Source organism: Barbatula barbatula (assembly GCF_947034865.1).
Source record: "Barbatula barbatula genome assembly, chromosome: 6".
NCBI lineage: Eukaryota > Metazoa > Chordata > Actinopteri > Cypriniformes > Nemacheilidae > Barbatula > Barbatula barbatula.
Genome location: NC_136765.1, coordinates 1751005 through 1770891, shown reverse-complemented (window position 1 = coordinate 1770891; position 19887 = coordinate 1751005). Strand labels below are relative to the sequence as shown.

At 44.6% G+C, this 19887-nt stretch overlaps 1 protein-coding gene across 1 annotated transcript in view; it reads left to right on the top strand.

Moving 5' to 3' along the window:
* LOC306895607 (uncharacterized protein) overlaps nt 1–19887 on the top strand; it is a 130969-nt gene that overhangs the window by 107913 nt on the left and 3169 nt on the right. The window contains exons 39-52 of the mRNA XM_079458977.1: nt 2886–3059; nt 3141–3311; nt 3467–3640; nt 3766–3939; nt 6360–6530; nt 6714–6887; nt 7155–7328; nt 8265–8435; nt 8696–8866; nt 10718–10885; nt 12691–12864; nt 13020–13169; nt 17710–17846; nt 18571–18649. Coding sequence (XP_079315103.1) covers nt 2886–3059; nt 3141–3311; nt 3467–3640; nt 3766–3939; nt 6360–6530; nt 6714–6887; nt 7155–7328; nt 8265–8435; nt 8696–8866; nt 10718–10885; nt 12691–12864; nt 13020–13169; nt 17710–17846; nt 18571–18611 — 2224 coding nt within the window. The 3' untranslated portion in view covers nt 18612–18649. The remainder of the gene's footprint in view (nt 1–2885; nt 3060–3140; nt 3312–3466; nt 3641–3765; nt 3940–6359; nt 6531–6713; nt 6888–7154; nt 7329–8264; nt 8436–8695; nt 8867–10717; nt 10886–12690; nt 12865–13019; nt 13170–17709; nt 17847–18570; nt 18650–19887) is intronic.

Genomic DNA, 19887 nt, shown 5'->3' with positions numbered 1-19887 from the left:
TTAACAATTGCAGACGCGTTTTTCAAGAATGTGTACATCTTTGCATGTCAGATAATGTGGAGGTTTTTTCCCCTTAACAGCCAAGTGCTCTGCTACTCCTCACAGTGTTCCCACTTAGGTTAGGTTAGATTAGATTCAACTTTATTGTCATTACACATATACAAGTACAGTGTAACGAAATGTAGTTTAGGTCTAACCAGAAGTGCAATTAGCAAGTGCAGGATATACAGTTAGAATAAATACAGAATACAATGAATGAGTATAATACAGTGGGCATGGATTATGAAAATATTTTGCAGTAGGTATGTTCTATGAAAATATGACAGTAGGTATATACTATGAACAATATATACAGTTGACTATATACTATGAACATTAACACTATGAACATTAATGTACAGGTGGATATGAGCAGATAATAATTTATTAAACAATAGTGCAAGTGATTTAAGTGTGCATAGATTATTGACATTAGCTGTTAAAGTTGAAGTGCAATAGGTGAGTTAATGCAGTTGTTGAAGTAACAGTGCAGTGGATGAGTTAATGCGGTTATTAAAGATATGGTGCAGTATAAGAGTTAATAATAGGTTGCAGTCCAGAAGATGAGTTAATGCAGTTATTGAGGTTACAGTGCAACAGATGAGTAGATGCAGTTAATAGAGTTACAGTGCAGTAGATTAGTTAATGCAGTTATTGAGGTTACAGTGCAACAGATGAGTAGATGCAGTTAATAGAGTTACAGTGCAATAGATAAGTTAGTGCAGTTATGAAAGTGGTCCATTAGTGCAAATGAGCATATTTCAGATGTGCAAGTGAGTAGTATAGAGTGCAAATGATGCTGTGCGTGTGTAAACAGTCCTTTATAGCAGATAACATGAAGTACTGGTGTGTACATGTTACAGGTACCAGCTGGCACCACGTAAACAGCTTATATGCTCTCTCTGAAAGCAGGAGAAAGAAGTGAGACAAAGTAAACTGTACGTCCGTTTTTCATCTCGCTCAGCAGAAAGAGAGAAGAGGATTTATTAAGACATACAGAATTTAAATCCTACACTGTTACAAACATGGACTGTTCTCTGTGAAATAAACAAACCTTCAAAATAAAATACAATCGGTCTTTTCCCATCTTTCAGCAAATACTGAATTACAAGTTCTGTGTGATTAAGCCCTGTAGTGCAATGTAAACGATGTTATAGCAGCATTGGAGTTCAAGGTAAGAGAGGTAGTGAAATCAGTGGGGGGCAGAGTTCAATAATGAAACAGCTCTGGGAAAAAAGCTGTTTCTTAGTCTGCTGGTTCTTGTCCGGAGGCACCCGAAGCGCCTACCGGAAGGCAGGAGAGTAAATGAGCAGGGTGAGAGGAGTCCTTGAGAATGCCGCGAGCTCGATGCAGACAGCGTTTCTTCTGGATGTCCTCAATGGCAGAGAGTGTAGTCCCTGTGATGCGCTGGGCTGTTTTCACCACCCGCTGCAGTGCCTTGCGCTCAGCACCAGAACAGATCCCGTACCAGACTGTGACACAGTTGGTCAGGATGCTCTCTAACGGGCAAGCGATAGAAGTTCACCAGGATAGTTGAAGACAGTTGGTTCTTCTTCAGTGTCCTCAGAAAGAAGAGACGCTGGTGAGCCTTCCTGACCAGGCATGAGGTGTTGGTGGTCCAGGACAGGTCCTCCGAAATATGAGTCCCCAGGAACTTAAAACTGGAAACACGTTCAACAGCCATCCCACTAATGTGGATGGGGTCGTGTGTGCCTCCTTTCGCCTTCCTGAAGTCCACGATGATCTCATTTGTCTTGGAGGTGTTAAGGAGCAGGTTGTTGTCTGAGCACCATGTGGCCAGGTGCTGGACCTCCTCCCTGTATGCAGTCTCATCGTTGTTGCTGATGAGACCAATCACCGTTGTATCGTCTGCAAACTTGATGAAGGAGTTAGATCCGTTCACAGGCCTGCAGTCGAGTGTGAAAAGGGAGTAGTGAAAGGGGCTCAGTACGCAGCCCTGTGGTACACCAGTGTTGAGGGTGGTGGTGGTGGAGCAGATGTGGCCTAACCTAACAAGCTGAGGCCTGTTCGTCAGGAAGTCCATAATCCAATTGCAGGTAGAGTTGTTAATGCCTAGGTTTCCAAGTTTGACGATTAGCTTGGAAGGGATGACGGTATTGAAAGCAGAACTGAAGTCTACAAACAACATGCGTGTGTAAGTGTCACTTAGCGTAATTCTCATCTCGCTTGTATAGTGTGACATCTATTGGTATTTCCCTAAACATAAAAATATTTTTAAGAAAAGTGACTAAAGTGTCAAAAAATTCCATTGCCAGGGCAATTCATTGCCTAGTTGCTGGTTTGTCAGTCTTGCCCTGTTTGTGTTTGATCATGTTCTCTTGGTGCTTGACCTATGCCTTCTTGTTTTATAAGTGTACTGTATATACTGAGTTTTGGAGTGTGAATAATATGTTTTGTTAAAATATATGTTTTGAAATGCAAACTAAATGCAGCATATGATCCTCGCAGCGTCACCAGCCTCGCACCGTCACCGGCCTCGCACCGTTCCCTCTCGACTCTCGTCCCGCCCTGCTCCCCACAAATACAATCATTTAGAAGAATTTGTAAATTAATTATTAATTTAGAATATAATGAATAATTATGCTATATGCTTGTGGAGGCTCTTGGTTTATCACAAATCATTATTATTATTCACTTAAAGTATTGGCTGTCTTTTGTCATAGCTGTTTATAGTCTGCCTTCCTTTCTTCATTCTTCTATGGGAAACTCTTTTGTCTCCAGTTTCACTGCAGTAAATATGAAAACTGCTCCTGAGCTTTAAAGAATGATGTAACTATAAGAGACATAATGATAACATATGATGTGAACTGATCTTCTGTCTGTAGATTCTTGAAGAATCCAAAAGCAGAAGCAGCTTGTGTTTATCTGACTGATGTTCTGGGTGTGAATCCATTACTGCTAAAAGAACTGAATCTGAGTCACAATAAACTGGGAGATCTATATGGAGAGAAACTCTCGGCTCTATTGATGGACTCTCATAGTAAAGTGGAGAAAATCACGTGAGTTTCATATATACAGTATAAGACACCTTCATACATGTGTGTGTTATAAAGATCTGATGATGATGTTATTGTGTTTAGATTGAATAACTGTGAGCCGACAGAGAAACAGTGTTCAGCTGTAGCTGCTGTTCTCTCCTGTAAAACCCTCGTCAGAGAGATGAATCTGAACAACAGTCATCTGCTGGATTCAGGACTCAAACGCATCTGTGACAAACTGAAGAATCCTCAGTGTCAACTCCACACACTCAAGTCAGTTCATCTATCACAGTACTATGTGCTGTTAACTGCTAATTTTCTAAGTGTCTCTCAAGGGAATTGCACAGTTATTACTGAACTGGGTCTAATAAAAGGTCAAAGTATTGTAATATTTATTATACGTAGCATTAATTTGTCGTTTGTTATAGACTATCTGAGTGCAGTATAACAGAAGAAGGTTACAGATGTTTGGCTGAAGCTGTGAGATCAAACCCTTCACATCTGATAGAGCTGGATCTCACTGGAAATGATCCTGGACCATCAGGAGTCAAACTCATCTATCAGTTAATACACGACACAAACTGTGCACTGAACACTGTGAGGTGAGGACATTAAAACTTGAATATGTGTTTGAGGTTTGCTTTTATTCTTTATTCTTCATTATTGCAATACAAGGTTATCACAATAGATGTTTATTAATAATGATACTGTTATCTTCCGTCTGCAGGTTATTGAAGAGTTCATCTGCAGTCGAAGCCTTTGATTATCTGACTGAAGTTCTTGGTATAAACCCTTTACTCCAGAGAGAAGTGAATCTGAGTAATCGTGTACTAGGAGACTTGAGAGTGAAACAGATCTCTGATCTACTGAAGGATAAACACTGTCAACTCAACACACTCACGTGAGGATTTGATCTTTATTAATTGTCTCTTTAAAACAAGGATGTATGTGGACATATACATGCAGTAGCTGATGCAACCTCGACAGGAAACTATTGTCATGATTCTGCCTTCTCTTGTCTTGATTTTCTGGTCTAGGGGCAGAATCATGACAGACCCACGTGTTTTATGTGGAGAGAAACATATTATTGTCAATCAGGACATAATATGTGTTCTCTCCAGTCTCGTCATTTGGCCCCGCCCCTCTCGTTCCTAGTATAGCTTCTCTCCTGTGTTTCAATACCCACACTTGCCCATCGTTATCTCCTTTGTTGGTCTTCCTATTTAAAGCCCTCTTGTCTATTGTCTTGTGCTGGTTCGTTGTACATGTTCCCTTGACTGTACCTTGTTCCATGTTGTGTTCCTCAGCCGTGGCTTTTCTGATTATTACCTTGCTCCTTGTTTTAGTAAGTCTTAGTTATTATAGCGTTAGGTATTTGTCTTTTGTTTTATGGCCCCTCGTGGGAAGTCTTTGTTTTCTGTTTTTGATTCGTGCCTCAGTTCAGTTTTCCCCCCATCGTGGGTGTATTATTTGTAATTTGTCTTTTATTAAAGTCCTTGTTTAACCCCTTCGCTGCTGCCTGCACTTGGGTTCTTCCACCCCCCGATTCCTGACAGAACGAACCAGCCAGAACAGAACCCAGCAGGCAAGATGGAGTCAAGGCAAGCCGCAACTTTTTTTCCCATGCTTTGAACCTCGCGGCTTAAACAATGAAGCGGCTAATATATGGATTTTTCAAAAAAACACATTCTGTGACGTGCTCAGTTTTTTGGCGCCATGAAGCTTTCATTAGACCGATGAAATTGCCGAACGGGTTAAGGTCAAACTACTTTTTTGTTTACTGTTTAGATTAAATCGAGCGCGCTCAAACTTCCCATTATTCTGATTACGGTAGTCATTTTGTCACCCTCATCATGGCAAAGACACGGAGAAATGCATATGATGCAGCTTTTAAGTTGAAGGCGATTGATCTGGCTGTTGGAAAAGGAAATAGAGCTGCTGCGCGGGAGCTTGGTCTTAATGTCGATGATAAGACGTTGGAAACAGCAGCGTGAGGAATTGACTCAGTGCAAAAAGACAACTAAAGCGTTCAGAGGGAAGAAAAGCAGATGGCCCGAACTAGAAAATGAGCTGGAAGACTCGGTCAACACACAGAGAGCAGACGGCCGAGGTGTTTCAACTGTGCAGATCCGACTGAAAGCCAAAACAATCACCACCGCAATGAAGTTTGAGGATTTTAGAGGTGGGCCATCGTGGTGTCTCAGATTTATGAGACGTAAAGGCCTGTCCATCAGGGTACGGACGAGTGTGTGTCAGCAGCTGCCTCCCGACTACGAGGAAAAAATTCCACAAATTCACTAATGCAAAGATAGCGGAGCATTCCATTGGCCCGCATGACATCATAAATATGGATGAGGTTCCTCTGACGTTTGACCTGCCTCTCACTCGGACTGTCAACAGGAAAGGCGAATCATCCGTCACGCTGAAAACAACTGGGCATGAAAAAACGCACTTCACCTGTGTTCTGAGCTGCACGGCATCGGGAGAAAAGCTTCCACCGATGTTGATTTTTAAACGCACGACGATGCCAAAAGAAAAGTTCCCTAGAGGAATTGTTGTGAAAGTAAACAAGAAAGGATGGATGACGGAAAGCCTAATGCATGAATGGCATACGGAGTGTTACGGCAAGCGACCGGGAGGATTCTTTCACAGGAACAAGGCATTGCTCGTTTTGGACAGCATGAGGGCCCACATAACAGATTCGGCGAAAGAAGCCATCAAGAAGACAAACTCAATTCCAGCTGTGATTCCTGGAGGCACAACAAAGTATTTGCAGCCGTGTTCAGTGGGAGGCTTGGATGACAAGTGGGGAGAAATCCTTTACTAAAACGGGCCGGATGCGAAGAGCAACTTATGGTCAAGTCTGCCAGTGGGTTTTTTATGGCCCCCCGATTCCTGACAACTATAGTACAGTACATGTCAGAATTCATTGTTTGTCGATTTATGTTATTTAATTCTGATTTTTGCCAGAGATTTGAGAAATATTAGATATGCTGATGATTCTGTGTGTTTGATAAATGACATACATTATGATTACTGGGTTTGTTTGCACCAGTGGCACAGTAATGCTTCTGGTGACCAGAGTTTGAGTCCTGTCTTATGGTCCTTTCCCGGCTCCTGTTCCCTTTTCTCTCTTCTCACAATGTCCTGTGTCTCTATACTGTCTTGTCCATGTCAAAGAAGTAAAAAGACAGAAATGATTAGTGGGTTTATTATTATCGTAGTTGCAGATGGTTTTTATTATTCACCTTTTCCTGAAACATGTTTGTAATAACAATAGTTTTTTGATTGTTGATATGTTTCTCTTGTCTAATGTTTCAGACTGAGGGATTGTGGTCTAACAGAAGAAAGTTGTACAGCTTTAGCTTCAGTTTTAAGCTCAAACTCCAGTGTGAAAGAGCTTGACATGAGCAACAATAATCTACTGGATTCAGGAGTGAAGAAACTACAGAAAGGACTTGAACATACCAACTGCAGACTGAAGAAACTCAGGTGACTACATTAAGAGAAGTAGATGTTTAGCTTTCTTAATTAATACAGAAATTATTGATTGTTGTTGTTGATTCTGTCCATAGTAGTAAGAAATATTGTTTTTCTCTAATAATCTGAAAGAAACAATGCATTGTTTTAACAATCTAAAGAATCAGTTTAATATTTCAAATGTCTGTTTTCTAGTCTGTCTGAGTGCAGAATAACAGAAGGAGGTTACAGATGTTTGGCTTCAGCTGTGAGATCAAACCCTTCACATCTGATAGAGCTGGATCTCACTGGAAATGATCCTGGACCATCAGGAGTCAAACTCATCTATCAGTTAATACACAACACAAAATGTGCACTGAAGACTGTGAGGTGAGATGTGTTGAAATAAAAGAATAAACAATCATCTGCAGGCTAAATCCAGTATTTTTATATAGTGTTTACTACACAATCTGTTGTTGCATTGAAGTGAATTCAAGATTAACAAAAGATAAATGTATAAAGTTGTTTTCATCAGCACCAGCTGCTGAGGTTTCATTAAACGTCTTCTTCTACAACATATTTTATATTGTATATTTTTATAATTACCAATTTAGTTTTACTACAGTTAATGTTTTTGTAACTTTCTGTTTTCTGCAGGTTATTGAAGAGTTCATCTGCTGTGAAAGCTGTTGAGTATCTGACTGAAGTTCTTGGTAAAGATCCTTTACTCCAGAGAGAAGTGAATCTGAAGGATCATAAACTAGACGAGTCAAGAGTGAAACAGATCTCTGATCTACTGAAGGATAAACACTGTACACTCAACACACTCACGTGAGGATTTTAAAGTTTCTGTTTATCATCATATCACAATGGGAAAAAAGAATCTTGCTCAAATACAGAATCACAGTCATTAGGGGTTCATTTCTTATTAAAACTCTGTTAAAACTATCAAACTTAGCGGTGAGGTTGGGAATAGAAACCAACGGCTCACTCCAGCCCTCCCTTTGGAAGCACTACGGTGGCTGACACAGAACTAAAATATTGTCACATTCTTGCTTCTTTGCTTCAGGGGATCATGTATTTATGAAGGCACTCTGTAGAGGAGTTGGTCTGTTTAGGGCTGCTGTAGAAACAACATGGAGAATTTCATGTCAACTGACCCACGGTGTGTGTAGATAATAAAGACATAACGCCCCATTGTGTGAGGTCTTTATACACCTCTGAAGATCCTCCAAAAAATCACACACTGAACCTTTAAAGAGTGCAACTGACCATGTCTGGTAACAAGAGACAAAGATGATAGATATTAAAAAGATAAGCCACCGTTATGAGTGTTAAAGGGGAAGGAATAGGGCGGGACTCTCTCTGCGCTTGCCAACCTCTAGCTGAAGAGACCTCGTGAAAGGTGTTTTTAGCTCAATTTGAGCTGATTTAGATTTGTGTGGGTGTGGTTACACGAGGCGTGTACAATTCAATTCGCTTTTAGATGGAATTTATCGTTTGTTCCGACACTTTAATTTTTGCAATTGTACGTGTCTAATACATGCATGAGCAACTTATAACACACCAAAGACACAGAAACACATGTATTCACACCATAGGACCCCTTTACGAAACAAGAATTCTGGTACAGATGTCAGGTTTTATTGTTGCTTGGAAATGTTTCTATTAACCCTTAATAATATATGTCAGTAGTTGTTCTAAGAGAGCTATGAATTTTTATCATTTTGATAAGTCATTTATTTGACGTGTTCATCATATCTACAGGTTGTCTGGATGCAGTATTACACAGAAATGCATTGGTGACCTGATTTCATCTCTGACTTCAAACTGTTCACATCTGAGAGAACTGGATCTGAGTAATAATAAACTCGGTGACGCAGTTGTGCAGCTTATGGATCTGCTGAAGTATTCAGACTGCAAACTGGAGAAGCTTTGGTTAGAAATACAGTTCTCTACACATTATTGTGTTTGTGTCTATATGCTTTATTGTTTAATGAAGTCTGACCCATTTCAAGTTCAATCACTTGTTTGAAATATTGGATAGTTAAGTTAAACATGTTTAGGGAATATTGGGAATAAAACAATAAAAATGTTGTTATTGCAGCCTATGAACATAGCAATGCTGTGTACTGTACTTGCTTTGCACTTTAACCATTGTTCCTGTTATTTTCTTCTCTCTTTATCTCTCATTGTAGGTTAACAGCCTGTGGTTTATCAGAGAAAGGTTCTGGTCTGTTTTCAGCTCTGACTTTAAACCCATCACACCTGAGACACCTGAACCTGAGTGGAAATAAACTGGGAACTTCAGGGGTTCAAAAACTCTCTGATCTACTGAAAAATCCCCAGTGCACGCTGAAGACATTACAGTTAGTACACAAGCTACAGTAAACTTAACATTGATCATTGTACTTTCATCATTTCAATGAATAGTAACAGTAAACACATACGGTGTTATTGTGTTCTGCTCCGAGTACACCTGGGACCCGTTTCAATAAGGAGGTTCAACCAACACTGAGTTAAAATATGAACTCAGAGTTGATTTACTCAGATAATCGCTACTCTGAGTTTTCTGTTTCAGAACAGCTGGTTTCAATGAGTTCAATCGACTCTGAGTAAGTTTACTCGAGGTTACGCGTGTTCACCGCGGCTTTAAAAAGCCATCATCAATTGAGCGAAGATAACATGATTCACCATGGCAACGCCACGTGACAAAAAGCGCTCCGTTTATTTCTCGCCAGTCGAATTGGAGGCACTATATATATATATATATATATATATATATATATATATATATATATATATATACACACACATATAAACATATATACCTACGACTTTTGTCATGTAGGTGCAATCCTTCTGCAATAAAAAGAACATGGCAGCAGCTGGAAATGAAATATAAAAACATCATTCAGTCCGGTGAGTTTAAATGCTCTTGCTAGTAGGATGCCTGACTGGGAAATGTTTGATATATTTAATAAACTGGCCTTGAAAGTTATGAGGATATGAGAACCGAGCACTGTGGCTATAGAAGACAAAAAACTGGCCATGCTTGCCCCTGCTCCAGCTATGTGTAGCGGAGGCCAGCTAGTGAAGAGTCACTCCCCGACCAAAAGAGATGCTCTGGCGACGGACGTTATAGGCACTGCGATCGTTAGGCTCGTGGTTAGAGCACCCGTCTCTCATTCGGTCCGACGGCAGTTCGAAGCCCGCGCGGGGCGAGTTGGACCTTTAAAATTTGCACCCAATCACAATGGGAAATCCTAAAGGGTATTTGAATTATTAGAGTTTGCAGCGAGACCACATTTATTTGATCAGCTTATTCAGAAAGACGTTCACCATTCACCTGCAATCCTATGAAACTCCTCTTTGATGGCTCTCACAGGAAACTTAACACAAATGTATATAAAGTGCTTGAGAGCGATACACACTTTTCTTACTGCTCTGCATACAGTTGCCTTGCTAACGTGTTCTGCATCCCCGGTGTTATAAAGAAAGCTTCCATTAGTAGCTAAAGAAACGTAAAGCCATACAGAGAATCTGCTCAGATGTAAGAGCGCGTTCATGACGAGTGAGGTTTGTGATGTAAGGATGAAGCAGATTGTGGATATATTTAATGGACTGTAAAGAAAAACTGTGCCGCTCAAATAAAGAATCCTCCGCATATGATAAAACATCCAAACGGGGCTTCACCATATATTCTCTACCGACGTAAATGTAACTCTCTCTGGATGAAAGCAGCTTCCTCATCTACGGGTTCCTGAATAAACGGACATTTAATGTCTGTGTTACGAACTTGTGCGCGATTAAGGAAAACGAATGAAAAAACGAACGGCGAAGGCAATTTCAACACCGCTCGCGGTTCGAAAAGGGGCGGAGATTGTAACAAACCTCGGGTTAGTGAAATAAAACCTGCTCCTGACCAGGTTAGGTTCACAGAGTAGGTTACTATGGTTACTCACTCTAAGTATAATATACCTTGATTTCTGAAACGGGCTTGACTTACCCCGCGGTCGCGGGTTTGATATACCTCGCGTTCTGAAACTGAAAACCCAGAGTATCCCGTTTTCCGGGGTTAACTTACACTGAGTTTGCACTTACCCTGCTTTCTGAAACGGGTCCCAGATGTTATGTGTACACATGGGTTCATTTAACTGAACATTACACATCAGTAACGGATGACCATAGATCTGACCCATCTTACTTTATCTCTGCAGACTGTGTGAATGCAGGATTGATACCAAACGATTGGACATCCTGATTCCAGCTCTGTGTTCAAACCCATCACACCTGAGACACCTGAACCTCAGTCAGAATAAAGTCAAAGACGCTGGAGTCAAGCATCTATGTGATCTACTGAAACTGAAGAAACTGGAGAAACTGGAGTGAGTCTGAAAACAATATTCCTCAGATTACTGATGTTTTTGTGGTCTGGTTAAAGATGTGTAGCACCCGTACAGCCACTCTAATCGTTACTTACATGAGAATGGTGGGTGCTTGGGTTCGGTTAAGTTCAGGTGGATACCACGAAGGTGCACCTAATATGTTTCTAACAAGTTGTACAACCAATTTGAATAAAATATCTAACACAATGAGACTCAGAGATAGTTTTGAGTTTTAGCAAACACAAACAAAAGGGTTAATGCCCTGTTTTATTTAACTAAAGACTTCAGCAGATAGAATAATAAAAAACTTTCCCTGAAACAAAATATCAACGATTAAACAAAAATACCTAACCAAACTTTCCCAAATACTCAAATGATATTGTTAGCTTTAGCTAAAAACCCTCAAAAGTTTCAAACACACTTATTACATGGAATAAATGATCTAAAAGTTCTCTTCCCTTATCTATTTCCTACCCATTGAAAATGCACAGAGAACTTTACAATGAACAAAAAAAATTACAACACTTCTCCATATGTCCTGAAACAAATCTTAGTACCTGCAGTGGTGGGCCCACTCACACATTCGCACACGTGTCAGTTTACTCACAGTACTGCTTTGTACGAAGGGAAAAACGTTGCCGTCCTTTGCTGGTCTTGAAAAACATAGAGTGCGCTGAACAACACTTGCAACACATTGAGAGCGTGGAAAATCTTTGGTCCAGCTGCTAACGTGTAGCGCGATTAACCAACCGGTCCACCAAAGAACCACCACGTTGGCTAGCTATCTCTGCTACTCCCGATCTCGCTTCCGCTCCTATTTTCCCGTTTCGTCAAAACGGTCTCCGCTTCATTTTTTCTTCAGCAGCTCGCTCAACAAAAAAAACCCAGAGTCCGCGATTCTCTTATTTGAACACCCAGTCCATATACCTCGGTTTTTTTCTTTGTTTTTAGCGTTAGCTTTCTGCCACCCGCTCCAGGGGAAGAAGAAAAAAAAAACCTCCGAGTGCCTTTCTTTTTTTTTTAATCAAAAACCCCAAAACCACTCACGCCCCCTCCTCCTGTCACGTGTAACCACTCTCATCCCGACAGCCAAACACTATAGACTATACAGTATTAATACCAAAATGACCAATAACAATAATAACATGAAAACAATAATAATAGAGTAATTAAAGATAATATTATTTAACTAAATAATATAAACTTAAACTTTAATGTTACTCACTATCTTAAAATAACTTTACTACTATTGATACTATTGATATCGCTTATTTCAATAGTCATGGTACTCATTCTTTAGTAAGAGAGATTAATTATAACCTACCCTTTGTTTTCATTACACGATAAAAGCCAGAGTTTACCACAGGGCTACAGATGTTTTTAGGTGTTTGCTTCATGCTTAAAATTCTTTCAAATGACCAGTCACACATTATATAGTGTTTTTATTTACAATGTATTGTATTTACATTATAATTTAACTGTGAATGACACACTACACTGAGAAGAATACACTTCTCTTGTACCATCCAATGTTTTCTTTGTTTTTGAAATTTAAAAGACTTCTTTCAATTCATTAGATATAAAACATCAGCAGGGTTAAAGCAGACTGTGGGAATACCTGCACATCTTTTCAATGAATAGTGAAGAAGCACTATAGTACTTGTGCTCACAGGTTCTCTCATGTGGTTGATGAGCGCAGTTGTCTGTTAGCAGCGTCGTATATGATGTTGCTGTATAAGGTTCCTGTGATACACATGAATCTGTTGCTTTAACATGACTCAGTTTATTTCTCTTTCTCTCTTCAGGATGTGTGGATGCAGTCTAACAGATCAACAGTGTGTTCAACTGATTTCTGCTCTGTGTTTAAACCCTTCACACCTGAGACACCTGGACCTCAGTGGAAATAAACTAGGAGACTTAGGAGTCAAACACTTATGTGATCTGGTGAAACATTCAGACTGTAAACTGGAGAAACTGGGGTGAGTCTTACAGAAGTCCAAAAAGCCAAACCCTTTGAATGATTGACAGATCTATCAGAGAATATTTCTTATTGACTCGTGTTATCCTCAGTGTTATATGAAGATGCTGAATGTACATCACGTGGAACTGTGTTTTGTGTTTGTTGTCTTTCTAGACTGAATGGCTGTGACATTACAGATGTTTCATGTCTGGCCGAGACACAAGAAGTGAGATGTTTAAAGGTTCTTGATCTGAGCAACAATAAACTAGGCAACTCAGAGCAGAAGCTGTGCGAGATGCTACAAGACTCTAAATGTGAACTGAGGTTAGTAAACTAAAGGATTTATAAATTGATACAAATTTAATTTATTCTATTTAAATGTTTTGGATGATATCATATATTTACACATACAGTATATTAATCATACGGTTAGTTCCAGTTCTCCATTCCGATTGGTCAATAGCTGTGTTTTATCATGAATAAAGCAGAGCATGAACTATAACTTCACCAAATGATTCTGTATATCACTGCGCATCCTTAGCAATGTAAACGTCTCGGTTACGTATGTAACCTCCGTTCCCTGATGGAGGGAACGAGACGTTGTGTCGACAGAATGGGGTTTGACTTGAGAACCTATCATCTCTGACTGACTTGAACAGGCCAATGAAAATTGGCGAATTAAATTTGCATGCCGGACTCCGCCCCCGGATATCCGGGTATAAAAGGGAGCCGGCGTGCTGCATTCATTCACCTTTTGTGCTGAGGAGCTTGAGGATCGTGCCCCGACTGCTGCAGCAGGCGGCCAGCGTTGTGGCATGAAGGACACAGCGTCTCGTTCCCTCCATCAGGGAACGGAGGTTACATATGTAACCGAGACGTTCCCTTTCTGTCGGTCTCTCGACGTTGTGTCGACAGAATGGGGTTCCTCGGAAAAAGCCACAGCGCTGTGCCGCGTCACAATTCCTCGCGAAGCGACGCTGACTGGCCTGGGCGTGTCACGTCTGAGTTAGCATGAATTATAACCTTCCAAGTTGGGAGCCCCTTCCACCGGCCGTCACGGACGGAGGCCTAGTTCTCTTAACAGCGAGAAGCCGCCCGGCACCGTAAGGGCCACTGGGAAGCGTCATTCCCCCCTGAGGGAACGCGCTACGGAGACCACTTCCTACAGCAGGGAGGAGCTCTAGTGGAGATCCACACACGGTCTCACCGGATAGGGGAGAGCACGTGGGAGACATGCAGACACGAGAGGGTGTCGCGAGCAGGTGAAGTACACCTGGGAGAGGTCATGGGCCATCATGTGAGAGCCATTCATGAGAAGCCAACAGACGGAACCGCCCTGTGGGGGGGTTAATACGTGTGGAGCACTAGGCCTTGTTTGAGCCACTGCTAGAGCTCAGATACAGGCCAAGGGAAGCAGGGCTGCTCCGCCGGGCCAGCCACCGAGGAGTGCTTAGTGATGGATGGAATGCCTACTCTTCACCCAGTGGGAGGAAGAGGAGAGGCTAGATAGCGCCGCGTCTCACCTGGGGAGGGGCGCTATCGCAGGCGTACGCCCACCGGCTGCCGGACTTACCTGGCGGTGTCCTGTAAGACTCTGGCTGATACCGGTTCCACGCGGAGGCTGTAGAACCTCGCGAAGGTGCTGGGCGTAGCCCAACCCGCAGCTCTACATACGTCTGCCAGAGAGGCGCCCTGAGCCAGTGCCCACGAGGAGGCCACACCCCTGGTGGAGTGTGCCCCCACTGCAAGCGGGAACGGGAGATCCTGTGATCGGTAAGCCATAGTGATGGCGTCCACGATCCTGTGCGCCAACCTCTGTTTGGAGACAGCACTCCCCTTGTGCTGACCTCCAAAACAGACAAAAAGCTGCTCAGAGCTCCTGAAGCTCTGCGTGCGGTCCAAGTAGAGGCGCAGAGCGCGTACTGGACACAACACGGAAGGGGTTGGGTCTTCCTCCCCAGAAGGGAGTGCCTGCAGGTTCACCACCTGGTCCCGAAAGGGAGTGGTAGGAACTTTGGGCACGTAGCCAGGCCGGGGTCTCAGGATAACGTGAGATTGACCAGGCCCGAACTCTAGGCAATCCGTGGCCACAGAAAATGCTTGTAGGTCCCCTACCCTCTTGATGGAAGCGAGCGCCACTAGGAGAGCCGTCTTCATCGAGAGATGAGAAAGAGCGGCATCTCCGAGGGGCTCGAAGGGGGGCCTCTGGAGGCCCGCCAGGACCACATTGAGGTCCCAAGAGGGTACGGAGCGCGTTCGAGGTGGATTCAACCTTCTCGCGCCCCTCAGGAACCTAATGACCAGGTCGTGCTGTCCCAGAGACTTCCCACTAACTTGTTCATGGAGCGGCAATTGCGGCTACATACACTTTCAGCGTGGAAGGGGAGAGATTGTTCTCGAGTCTCTTATGCAGGAAGGACAGCACGCTCCCGATCGAAATACGGACAGAGTCTAGTTCCATACCGAGATAAGAGGTGCTCTGCGCGGGGGAGAGCTTGCTCTTCTCCTGGTTGACCCGAAGGCCTAGACGAGACGGTCTAGGTGCCGAAGCACAAGGTCCCTGTGCGTGCACAACACATCTCGCGAGTGTGCCAAGATAAGCCAGTCGTCGAGATAGTTTAGCACTTGCACGCCTTGCTCCCTGACAGGAGCTAAGGCAGCCTCCGACCGCACCCTTCACCAGAAGGTCGGCGACCTCCTGCCGAAGTACGGAAGCATTCTCTCCTCGCACCGAGGTGTACAGAATGCCCCGAAACTTGGGGGGGCGCCTGGCGAATTGGATCGAGTAATCGAGACGGACTGTCCTCTCTATCCAGTGTGATGGGCTGGTGCGCTGCCAAGCGCCCAAGAACCGCGACAACGGGACCAGAGGGACAATCTGCTTCACCGTGCCGGGGGAGGCTGGTTCGGTGGCTAACAGTGCGGTCACCTCGCACAGGGGATACCCCCAGGGAGGTTGACGGCTCTGTATGTTTACCTGCTTCAGGAGGCCTAACGCAACGTCCGGGGGAGATTGCAGTCGGCGGCCCGATCCATCCAAGACACCATCTGGACGAGAGTGCTGTGGAGGAAAACCCAGGGGAAATTTCTCTCTTTGTGAGTATGTGGGTGCCGGGCCCTGAGCAGGCAGCGTCCTTCCCCGATCCAGCGTTGGAAAGGCCGGGATCGGACCCAATGAAACTTCCCCCAGGTTCGTCCCGTCAGGGCCGCTTAGAAGAACTCTTGGCGGACTGCTGACGGGGGACATATGCCTTCTTCCGCGGGGCTCGACATCTCTGGTGGGTCGTCCTGTGGGAGGGTCCTGGAACAGGAGGTGCCACCGCGGGAGGGCGGGGCTGCTGGGAAGCAGGCTGCGGCCGGGACCGTGACGACCTGTTGGTGGCCGCGGTGCGGCAGAGCTGTTTGATCGCCTCGGTCTGCTTTTGAACCGCGGAGAGCTGCTGTGCTATGTCCTCCACGGTATCACCAAACAGCCCGGCTTGCGAGATGGGCGCGTCCAGAAGGCGGGCCTTCTGGGCATCGCTCATCTGCGCAAGATTAAGCCACAGATGCCTTTCCTGGACCACAATTGTGGACATCGACCGACCCAGGGCGCGCGCCGTGGCCTTCGTCGCCCGTAGCGCGAGGTCTGTGGCAGTGCGCAACTCACTCATGCGAGTTGGGTCGGACTTCCCGCCGTCCAAATCCTTCAGGACTTTCACCTGAAAGACTTGGAGGACCGCCATGGCGTGGACAGCGGCTTACATGCTTACAGGTGGCTTACATGCTCTGGACGGGAGTCTAGGTCGACCCCTCCAAGTGGCAGCTGTCTACGGGCACAAGTGGGCCGCGACTGCACATTCCACCTGGGGGACGTCAACGTAGCCTCTAGCCGCTCCGCCGAAACAGCGGCTGAAGACGCCTCGTGAAGAACGTAGACAACCGTGACCGCAACACCGTGATTGCCATGTCCGCACACACGGGACATGCCGAATCAGTGAAACCCGCCTCAGCATGCTTGATCCCCAAGCAAGTGACGCTGGTTTCATGGCCGTCAGACTCCGGGATGAGTCTGTCGCATTCGAGGACACAGCTACGAGACATGCTCGTAGCCGGAGGGCCTTACCTCTGAAGGTCTGTAGCCTTCTGCCGAAACACCCAGGGGAAGTCCACGAAAGGAGAAGCATCGTAAATCCAGCAGGTTTTAAAAAATTCTCAAAGTCGAGTAAAGCGTGTCGCATGTAACAAACAAACAGGTTCCGAAGAACAAAGGATGAGTGAATGACCGCAGCCATCTTCCTTTATACCCGTATTTAAGGGGCGGAGACTGGCGTGCGCGTGCCATTCGCCAAGCCCATTGGCGTTTTATAATTAATTATCTCGGAGAAGGTAGGTTCTCAAGATCAAACCCCAGTGAGTCTCTCTACACAACGTCGAGAGACCGACTGAAGGGGAACTAGAAATTCGTCTGTGCAACCGTGAAAATATATTTTTGCGCACTGGTGCGACTTAGAAAAAAAACGATGACCCTCAAATGTGCCAACATGTAAAGTATGTGCCAATAATGACATAATTGCATCACTCTGTGTCATGATGACATGAGCAGGGAGAGAGAGAGAGAAGATCTGAGTGCAGGAGTTCTCATACAAACACACTGGCTGACACAAGGAACATCTATTCACTGGCAACACCAAACACTGACTCACAAAAGCACAAGAGAAACAGAGAAGGCACAATAGGAGCAAGGAAAACACACACAATACAATAACACAAGACAAGGGGAATATATGACACACATGGGTTCATTCCATCCAAGTTTAATGGTCCCCTTGTTTTATTGTGTTATTATTGTAATGTTTTCTTATGTTTTTGTTTCTCATTATAGACTAGAGAGTCAAGGTTGGTTCTCATGGTCCTCATTCACTTGGATGTCTGGTAAATCTGCAACGCCGGGGGATGAACCATCATCATCAGATGAGCAGTCTTCAGAAGAGGAAGATAAGGACACTTCTTCTCACAAGAGTACTTTGTCTTAAATTGAATAGCATTTAAAGAATGAAATAAGAATGATTATTTCTGTATGTATGGTGTGAATGTTTCTGTATGTGTGTTGAAACCGTTTGATCGATATGCTCTGAACTATAAAACCAGCAGGATTTTTAATCGCAGCATCATCACTCTTATCGATTAATATCATAAATGACCAAGCCTTATTATATACCATTTGTACATTAGATCTTACAAATATCAAATGGTTGACAACTTTAAAAACACAGTTTGCAAGATTGGATTAGTTGTGTTAGACAGGCGTTGTTTGGCTCTATGGAAGAGTAGACTGGTTTGTGTGTGGTGATTTCAAGTCGCGTTGCCGTCGTGTACAATGTGAATATTGGGAGATCAGAAAAGTAGACAACGCTTCACAAATGTATTTCCATAGAGAGCAGGTGAAAACAAAAGTGTTTAAAAGAGGCAACGGCGATCTGATGTGCCGATACGGTGTTGTGCAAATAGATGCTTGATGCACGGCATTCTGCATTTCCTCTTCATATGATAAACAAGTTGTTTCCAAGCCGGTGACAAACATTCTTACTGTACTCGAATCGCCAAAGTAACCACACATTATGTGGCTCTTGCATCAAAATATGAATATCCACAATCTTGGTCATAACTTTATGGCATCATGATAATAACTGGAACAATATAACGCCAAATCAAAACTGATTTAACATGAAATACTCCGTTCCAGAAACAGTGACAGCATTAGACCCATCGCAAGATCAAACATGATGATGCTCCTGAAGAAGATGCTCAGGATGAGAGTGAAGGTGAGACCAGAGTACCACTTTATATGGTTCCCCTTCAGTCGGTCTCTCGACGTTGTGAGAGACTGACTGGGGTTTGATCTTGAGAACCTATCATCTCCGAAATAATTTAAAAACACCCCAATGGGCTTGGCGAATGGCACGCGCATGCCAGTCTCCGCCCCGTACATACGGGTATAAAAGGAAGTATCCTGCCTCCGGGTGGTCAAACTCAAGATGAGACACTTCCGCTCTCCACGCTATGGCGGTCCTCTAGTTCTTTCGGGCTAAAACCCTGAAGGATCTGGATGGTGGGAGGTCCGACCTAACTTGCATTCACGTTGGGTCAGTCGATGTCCACTACGGTGGTCCAAGAGGGCGTCTGTGGCTTAACCTTGTTCAGATGGGTGACACCCAGGGGGTCCGCCTTCTGAGTGCGCTCATCTCGCAAGCGGGGCTGTTTGGTGGCACTGCGGAGGACGGCAGTTCTCCGTGGTTCAGATAACCCTCTCCTGGAGGATAACCCACCCGAGATGCAGCCCTCACGGGGAAGGCCCGGGGCTGTTGGGAAGCAGACTGTGCTCGGGACCGTGACAACCCATAGGTGGCCACATCACAGCGCTGCCTTTGCTATGGGACGGTCTACCACCGCCCATCGAGGACGAGTCAGGTGAGCGTGCTGGGATATGGGTGGACCACGAGCCGAAGCTGACGGAGCAACATCCATAGATACTCCCAAATCACCCCCGCTGCTTGCCAACTTGGATGGAGTTGGCCACCGACCGCAATCTCCACCGGACGTTGCGTCAGGCAGCGGCAAAGCAGACAAATCAACAGAGCCCGTCACGCTGGATAGAGAGGACCATCCGTCTCGGTTATGCGATCCAGTTCGCCAGACGCCCACCCAAGTTTCGGGGCATTCTATACACCTCGGTTCAAGGAGAGAGTGCCCCGTGCTTCGGGAAGAGGACGCCAGCACCAGGCGGATTACGGTAACGCCTCAGTACCTTCGCACTCTCACACCCTGGTCAGAGTTGACCTTTCTCCGGGCGGGGGTTCCGCTCGGACACCTCCCTGGAAGGGTGGGGTGCGGTATGCAACGGGCACGCAGTTCGGGTCGCTGGACGGGCCCACGACTGCGGTGGCATATCAATTGCCTAGAGTTGCTGGCCGTCCTTCTGGCACTGGGGAGGCTCCAGCCCCTCGTGCAGGACAAGCACGCGCTAGTCCGGCCGGACAGCACGACTGCTATGGCGTACATC